The sequence below is a fragment of the Chrysemys picta genome, chromosome 9 (assembly GCF_011386835.1).
Source record: "Chrysemys picta bellii isolate R12L10 chromosome 9, ASM1138683v2, whole genome shotgun sequence".
Classification (NCBI taxonomy): Eukaryota; Metazoa; Chordata; order Testudines; family Emydidae; genus Chrysemys; species Chrysemys picta.
The window spans coordinates 23,845,909-23,854,797 of record NC_088799.1 but is presented as its reverse complement, the minus strand read 5'-3'; the positions used below and the strand labels follow the sequence as shown (position 1 = coordinate 23,854,797).

General features: G+C 41.8%; 1 protein-coding gene across 8 annotated transcripts in view; it reads right to left on the bottom strand.

Moving 5' to 3' along the window:
* Positions 1–294: 294 nt before the first annotated feature.
* Positions 295–8,889, bottom strand: part of VEPH1 (ventricular zone expressed PH domain containing 1) — a 147,631-nt gene continuing 139,036 nt past the window's right edge. For 7 of the 8 annotated variants that reach the window (XR_010590589.1, XM_005286984.5, XM_024102548.3 and 4 more), the window contains 2 exons: positions 7,392–7,528; positions 295–1,091 (listed from right to left, as the gene is read on the bottom strand). Coding sequence is in view for 7 of the 8 variants with exons in the window: in XM_005286984.5 (XP_005287041.1) it covers positions 855–1,091; positions 7,392–7,528 (374 nt within the window). In the remaining variant the exon portion in view is untranslated. The remainder of the gene's footprint in view (positions 1,092–7,391; positions 7,529–8,889) is intronic. The other variant, XM_042853688.2, reaches the window with a different exon arrangement.

Here is an 8,889-nt window from a genome sequence, read left to right as displayed (position 1 = left end):
CATTTGAAAATATACTATGGACCCTTTCTCTCATCAAACCAAAGACACAAATCTTTTAAAAGAATAATGATTAAAGCAGTTCAAAATGTTTCATTTGAAACTTTTTTCCCCATGAAAATGGCCTTTTTGGAAATGACTGGACTTTGAAATCTCTGCAAATGTTACTGCCTGGAAGAGATTTTCTTTTGCTGCTTTTAGCAGAGGGTAAAATGAGATACCACCACCACCATCACGATATAATCACATATATACACTTCAGCCTGTATCAAGTCACCTTAAAAGGATAGGCAAAAATAGCTTGGAATGCTGGATTTTATTACATAAACCACTTTACTTTGTAGGGGTTAACATTCTAGATTAGCTGTTTACGTAACAAAGTGAGAAAAATGTAAATATATACATACTGAAAAATAGTGCTACAGGGCAGCTTTTGTGTACCAGTGTCTGTCAGATTAGTTTCTCAATATCATTTGCTACCGATATCATCTAACAATAAAATATGCTGCAAAATATAGAATTTGCTATGTAAATTCCATGTATGTTCAAAAGGAGCCTCTTTCACCACATCAGCTGTAAACTAAAGTCACCGTTGGAAAGATATTCACTTTATAGCAATTAGATGAGTTGCTTTGAGCTACTTTGTTGCCAATGGTAACTGTCTACGGGCCTGATCTTGCAGCCATTACTCACTTGAGCGTTCCCTGCAGTAGCCAAAACCACTGAATCCACAGGGACTACTCCCACAAATAAGGTTTGTTTCTTATCACTTTATTTGGTTCTGTGATAAACAGGATGAAGTATCTTTGCATTTCAAAGGCAGATGCAAAAGCTCAGTGTTAGACAGGCTGACGGTTTTACAGATACGTGGTTGCCTCTCTGCTTTCCCTTTCTTTAGCTTGTGCTACGGCTACATTGATGCACTGAAGCCACTCTTCAGCATTCTTCTCGTCTTTGGCCTTGAAAACATAGGTCTTATTGTTGGTGAAGATTTCAAAGGCCCGAGGAAGGCTGCGGTCCCTGCGCTTCTTGGCCACAACTTTTACACTCTGTACCTTACTGAGTTCAATGGGGCAGTCGTCTGGATCATCTTTCTGAAACACAGAGGTGGGGGAGGGAGCACAACGGTCAGTTCAGAGGGAAAACTTTTGTTGATCCTACAAAGTAGCTTTAGACTGTGCAACCCTTACTCACTTTGGGGAGCACTGAGGCTGGGATTTGCAAAGGACCCTAAAGGAGTTCAGTACCTAACTCCCATTGCATTTCAATAGGATTTGGGTGCCACATTCCCTTAGATAATCCTGGCTCAGTCACATAACTAATCCAATTAGGGCTACTTGTGCAAGGATTGCACAGTAACCCATGAGCTTTCCTCCCTTAGCATTGGCATATGTTACTCCCACTCTTTTGCAAAGGATTGACATCCGCCCCCTATATAGGATTGTGATTATGCCCCTTTCCAATCCCCACCCCCCAATGTTAATGGTTGTGAAAGGTGCCTGAAGGACACACAGGGAAACTGAAGTGCTCCATGAATTCATAACCCAGACAGCAACAGTGCCCACTTCCCTACACTGCCCTGTGGATGTGCCTCGTTCTGCCCTGGAGGGACCAGGAGGAGCAAAGGCTCTATGAATATTCAGTTGCTGAGCTCTCTATCCAGCCATTCGCTCTGCTGAGACTGCCAATGGTTCTTTATACATTCAGTGCACTTTGCAAACATTAATTGGTTCATCTCTCAATCATATAACTGTGAGGTTGTGTGTTGTAAATATTTTGGCAAAATGTTGGAAATAAATATCCCTAATAAGTTTATTAAGGTTGACTGTTTCCACACACTGGGGGGGGGGGGAGGGAGATTTATGTGAATATGTTTAAGGATTGTACAGCTCACAAAGCCCTGAATATGTTCGTTGTATACATATGAATAGGTCAATGAAATAGTAGCACCATTTTATAAGTGGGGAAAATAAGGTAGGGAGAGGTAAGTTCTCCTAACTGATGGAAAACCTGCAGGAGGCATGGAGATTCCTAGCTAGCATCCTCTCAGGGATGAGGGATTTATGAGCTCAGGGAATAGGCAGGGATTGTGGCCTTCTAACAAGGAATCAGTCCCCAACCCAAGAGATGTTGTGGCATCAGCATGGAGTGCCTGTTCCTCATCCACCCAAGCATGGCTCGCTCGGGAGCTGTGTTGCCACTGCCTGAACTTCATCCCTTCTTCTAGCCAGGTAGAGGCTGGTGCACAGGGGTTAATGTTGTGATGAGCACCATTAATTCCCACTGAATGGCCAGGGGGCAGTGGCAGGCAGAATAGCTGTACCCTCAATGTAGACCCTTTAAATCAGACCAGAGGGAATCCATGGAATTTACTCAGGCACCACACTGGGACCAAAGGCTGTGGAGACGAATCATCCATTTTTCCATGGTGTCCCAGGCGATGCAAACCAGTGATAGACCTGAAACAAAACCCTGGAGCTGAACACCAATGAACCTTGTGGGAGTTCAAATCCAAACTTGGATGTTCGAGCCCATATCTACACAAACTAGCATTTGTTCTTATTATAAGCTACACATTAACACTAGATGTGACCTCAGGCTGCTAAGGAGAGTTGGCGTTTAGTACCTCAGGCAGATTTGTGTGTATGGGACCCACTGTAGTTTTCATGGACGTGGAGAGCAATGCATCTGTCCTCGGATTCTGACTTTCCTTTGCCTCCCTTTCACCCACTGGCCATATAATTCCTTGCACAGAGCAAATAGTGTTAGCATGGTTAACTTTAAAGGGGAAAGGGTAGTGACAGGCCTACAGGAATACCCAGGCACAGCCAGCTGGCTATTTCACAATACGTCTTCTGTGTCTGGTTTATATTTTCAAATCTGCAGTGAGGTAAAGGGAGAACATCCACATAATACTACTCCTTGTTTAACAATTCAGGAGAAAGGGGGACGGGGTAGGATTTTAGTACTAAACCAGATACAACTACTTTCCAGTTCCAATAACTAGAATAAACACCACATACAGCTGACGTGGATACGTAAAACTGACTTAACTAGCCATTACCTATGACTGCACTGTTTAATAGTATATACTCTATTGTAAACTGATGCATAGATCACCTTGATGATCTGATCTGGGAAGGCCCATTTACTCCCTGGACATACAGGTGCGGAGGGCATGCAGGACTGGAACCCTCACTGTGTGGGGTGGTGAAAAGCCCAGCAAAATCTTTATTTTCTCCTATTTTAAAATTTTGATTTGGAATGATTTTGTATTCAAATCTAAAAGATTTCTAAAATAAAAAAGACAGAATAAAGCTGGGTATTGGTAGCATGTCAAATCATGTAGTTAGGCCAGTCCTCACAACCGCAGCTGTGTCTATCAGCTCATTAGCTACTTCACCAGTGCTGATGTTCATTTCTGTTTTAAAAATCTCAGGCCCAGCACTACAGTTTGATGGGTGCTATGTAGCATGCATTCTCCATGAGCAGACCATCTACGCAAACATGCATTACTAAAACTGCACCCATATCTCCAAGCAGTGGGAACTAACCCGGTGTTTTCCACAAAATGCATAGTGCTAAGTAACAGGATAAGGCTGTTCCCATCTGTTCGTTGTTCCCATTGTGGGAATAACATACAAGACAGTGTCATACGCTGCCAGATCTAGCTCTGGGACATGAGATCTCCTACCTCTTAGGGTGGACACCAATAGCACAGCAAGACCGCCCCCTCCCCAACCCTTTGGTTCATGATGCATTTCACTGAGGTTGCACCAGCTGGATTTGAGAGTCTTAACTCAGACTCTCAAAGGGGAAAGCAGTGGACGACGTGTTATTCCTTGACTTTAGCAAAGCTTTTGATACAGTCTCCCACAGTATTCTTGCCAGCAAGTTAAAGAAGTATGCGCTGGATGAATGCACTATAAGGTGGATAGAAAGCTGGCTAGATCATCGGGCTCAACAGGTAGTGATCAATGGCTCCATGTCCAGTTGGCAGCTGGTATCTAGCAGACTGCCCCAAGGGTCGGTCCTGGGGCCGGTCTTGTTCAATATCTTCATTAATGATCTGGAGGATGGCGTGGACTGCACCCTCAGCAAGTTTGCAGATGACACTAAACTGGGAGGAGTGGTAGATATGCTGGAGGATAGGGATAGGATACAGAGGGACCTAGACAAATTAGAGGATTGGGCCAAAAGAAATCTGATGAGGTTCAACAAGGACAAGTGCAGAATCCTGCACTTAGGACAGAAGAATCCCAGGCACTGCTTAAGACTAGGGACTGAGTGGCTAGGCAGCAGTTCTGCAGAAAAGGACCTAGAGGATACACTGGATGAGAAGCTGAATCTGAGTCAACAGTGTGCCCTTGGTGCCAAGAAGGCTAACGGCATTTTGGGCTGTATAAGTAGGAGCATTGCCAGCAGATCGAGGGACATGATCATTCCCCTCTACTCGGCATTGGTGAGGCCTCATCTGTTTTGGGCCCCACACTATAAGAAGGAAATGGAAAAATTGAAGAGAGTCCGGCGGAGGGCAACAAAAATGGTTAGGGGGCTGGAGCACATGACTTATGAGGAAAGGCTGAGGGAACTGGAATTATTTAGTCTGCAGAAGAGAAGAATGAGGGGGGATTTGATAGCTGCTTTCAACTACCAGAAAGGGGGTTCAAAAGAGGATGGATCTAGACTGTTCTCAGTGGTAGCAGATGACAGAACAAGGAGTAATGGTCTCAAGTTGCGGTGGAGGAGGTTTAGGTTGGATATTAGGAAAACCTTTTTCACTAGGAGGGTGGTGAAGCACTGGAATGGGTTACCCAGGGAGTGGTGGAATCTCCTTCCTTAGAGGTTTTTAAGGTCAGGCTTAACAAAGCCCTGGCTGGAATGATTTAGTTGGGGATTGGTCCTGCTTTGAGCAGGGGGTTGAATAGATGACCTCCTGAGGTCCCTTCCAACACTAATATTCTATGATTCAGACATCAGTTACGTGAAGCACTCTCATTAAATTTATATATTCGATTCCTTGTAACCTCTGTCTCCCGCTCCAGCCCCACTTTCAAGTGCATGCAGTCAAATACTTTGACATTCCAAAATATCCAACTTCCCAAATATGGCCAACACTCATGCTAGTCAGCCAATTATTCTATTTGCCCATCACTATTATAGACACCCTTGCAATCAGGGGACAACTATAAAAGTCTGCAATACCCATTCTCTCTCTACAGATAGCCCTTCCAGAACTGAGTTGAGCCACACTGGTGAGGCTGTGCAGGGAAGCTTTCAATGCCATTTCTCATGCTATACCCATGCTGAGGTTAAAGACAGGCCTTGAGTCTCTAGGGATATCAATCCAGTACCTTTGGCTAGCTCTAATTTCAGCAACCATATAAAAGTAACAGGATATAACATAAATACTTGAAAAATATGCTTGCCTGAATACAGCTACTGTACCTTAAACCTGCCTAGTACTGTGCATCACCATTACAAACAGTTAAAACAGCTCAAAATTCTTGATTTTACCAGTTAAAAAGAAGTAAATTAATCTGTATGAAATATACAGCTGAGAAGAAACTGCCATTCAACAACCTGATCTGCCACCTTCCTCTGCCTGCCAAACAATATATATACATTTCTTGCATTAACAAAAGAGAGCAGCAGTAAAACAATCTTAGGGGGTTGATTTTCATCCGATAATCACATCCCATGGGAATTAGAGGCATTCTGATGTGCCTGTTGCTTTATTAGTGTAGGACATCTAATTAACTTCCATTACATCAAATAATTTTTTTATAGGCCAATCAACTTGTGAGGAAGTTGACAATTATTCTGGCAAATTTAAAAAAGTAAACATCAAGCAATAGTAAAATAGACTGGTCATAAAAGTACAGATTATTTTTTCTTTAAAACCCAACCAGCACATTAGGAAATCACTAGAAGTGCAGGGAGATGTTCTTTTATGAATTAGCCCCTTTCTGATGGACTGCATTTGCCCAAGAAAGGCACAAGTGCATCACAGACACAACTTTGTACTGCCTCCATGAAAGGAAGGGGCTCAAGCAGCCATTTTAGAGTTTAGAGCGCTTGATTTTGTTTATAGATGGTAATAAAAGCTCTTTAGAAGCAAAATTAAGCTTCAGGGTCAAAATTTCAGCCAGGCTCTGATAAGAGGCTTCCGTTATCTTGGAACCTCTCTGGAAACAAAAAAGACCATTTTGCAAAGTATTTGGTAATGCCAATTGCTAAGGGATGAAGAAAGTAATTTTCCACTCAGAGTGTCTAATAAATCAGAAGCACTGACATTAATTTTGCAGTATTACATACACTGGGCCAAATTTCTCTCTCACTTCTTCTGGTATAAATCCACTGAAATTTCAGAATAGATACTCTGTATTTATACACTGGGACAAGTGAGAATTTAGCCCTTTACTGGGAGAAACAGAGAACTCTTGCATTAGTATCCCACTTTCAGCAATACTTTGTATTTCCTTTCTGGTGATGATTAGAATGCTATAATGTCAGTATGGATTATTCAGTTAAACAAGAGAAGTAGCCCAAGATTTTTTTTTTTAAAGACAATAGTGATTTTGTTTTGAGTACCCAGCTTGAAATATCTTAGAGGGCCCTGATTTTCAGAAAGTGCTGAGCACCTGTTCTCTGAAAATCAAACCCCTTTAAAGTCTGTCAAGTTTGGCACCCAAAATCACTGATCACTTTTGAGAATCTAAGATGGAATTAATACTTTCCTTGCTGTTGTACTCCAGGCTTTTTGCAAACGGTTGCTTTTTTACCTGTGCAGAATTCAGTTTCACTGTTGCTTATCCATACATTTACTTGAACAACAAAATTAAGAATTGCTAACCAGGACTGAAAGGCATTTAGGCATTTTTATTTTTCAACTCAGTGCAATTTCTTAAGGCATAGGTGGATTAGTGACACAATAGCCTGGTACTAAATTAAACCTTCACTTTGGAGGCTCTCTTAGTCATAGGTCACCAACTAAGGGAATCTGAAAAGATTTTAAGAGCTGGTGGGCACAATCTACCTGTGTTACAGGTAGCCAACGGAAGTTGCATCTTTTTATCTGCGAGCAGAACTGGACCCTAAGTATGCAGGGTGGGAGTTTCAAAAGTGCTCAGCCTTTGTCTAACTGTTGTCACTGACTTCAAAAAGAAGAGCATCAGGCGAAAGCCGAGGGCCTTTGAAAATCCCACCCTTTGTCTCCACAGGAAGAGGCATAAACCCTCCTACAGCATACACAAGCTTAGCCAACAAACTATTGGCCGAAATTAGCTATGTAGTGTGAGGGGAATATGGAATAATCATAGTCTTGAAAAGCCCAAGGGAGAGGGTAATGCTGGGGAGGGAAATGAGCAAACCAAAGTGATGTTCTAACTTACAGATTTTCCTTTACGAAACAGAAGCTGATTGCCAGCGAGAGTGAAATAGCGAGTTTTCCATCTTTTGATAAACTTCCATCTAACTTGCTTTTCTTTCAGCTTGCCTTCAATCAGAGGTTGTCCATCTTGATTTACAACTAGTGAGGAAAAATATAATGAGGACGTTATTCATTTCCTCTCTCTTATCTCAGAAGGAAGCAGAATTTTTCCTCTAAACCAAAAATCAGTTTTGCAATGTTGCTGTATAAACCACAAGACCACATTTCCCTTCTGCCTCAAAATATTCAGCCATGATTGAAGAAAGGTGTTGTAGTCCCCTACTCATAAAGGATCCATTTTGTATAGTAGGTCTCAGAGTGGACGATCTATACAGTTCCCTCTCCCCTTCATTTTTTCTTCTCCTAACTCTTACTACTGCATAGTCATCCCCCCTACTTCCCATTTCTACCCAACTTATTATCCAACCTTACAATATATTCATAATCTTGTACAACGAAGCATACGTTTAACAGAATAACCAACAAATAATCCACCAAGATGCACCCAGAATGTCAAAAGCAAACTCATGACCCTGTATGATTGATCTTTGCCCTCTTCTCCCCCAAATGACACCTATGCTCTGTTTTCTCCTATTCAACGCTGTCATCGTATCACCAACAGTATTTAACTCCCCTACAAATTACATCTTCACATAACATGTATTTAAAAGATCAGTTTAAAAATGCTTGGAGTCTGAAGTGAGAAATGCTACCTGCACTGGCCCAATCACACCTTATGAAAAGTCCCATGGAATCTGATAGAGGATAACAACTTTCTAGGTTTATATTCCCGCTATAGAATTCTATAGGATGAATTGAAAACCCACACAAAGGATAACATTCACTATTAAATTCAAATCATTTTTATTTTTTAGAGTCATTTCCACAGAGCCAATTAAAGGCCAGGACTAGGATTTTCAAAGGGACCTAAGGGAGTTAGGTACCTAAACCCCATTGGAAGTTAGCTCCTATCTTCCTTAGGTCCCTTAGAAAATCCCAATCCAAAAATAAGATATTAGGCACAATCCTGGTGAAAGGGTGGTACATGAGCTACACCTGGCAAGAGTGACTCAGACACACCCGAATCACAGTTACTTCCCTGCTGTCTTCTTGCTTTGCGGGGAAGAGTTTGGGGAAAGAGTTGTTTGCTACTCACTTCCTCTACTGCTTATGTAGTTCAAGTCACAGCCTAGCTCTACATTTTTAAGAGAACCCTATTGGTTTAATCATCATTAACTTCTTTAGGTCCTTCCATAAGGGAGGCCGCAAAGTTATTTAATATTAACATAAAATGCTGTGAAAAATAATCCTCACACTTCAGACAAACCAAGAATTACGTAGGTCCTGCTCCTACTTATGTGCAGTCAAATCTCACAGCACCAATGTTGGTAATGTGATATTTTCTATCACTAACATCTGCCTAAAACAATACAATTATTCGTAATGTGATATTTTCTATC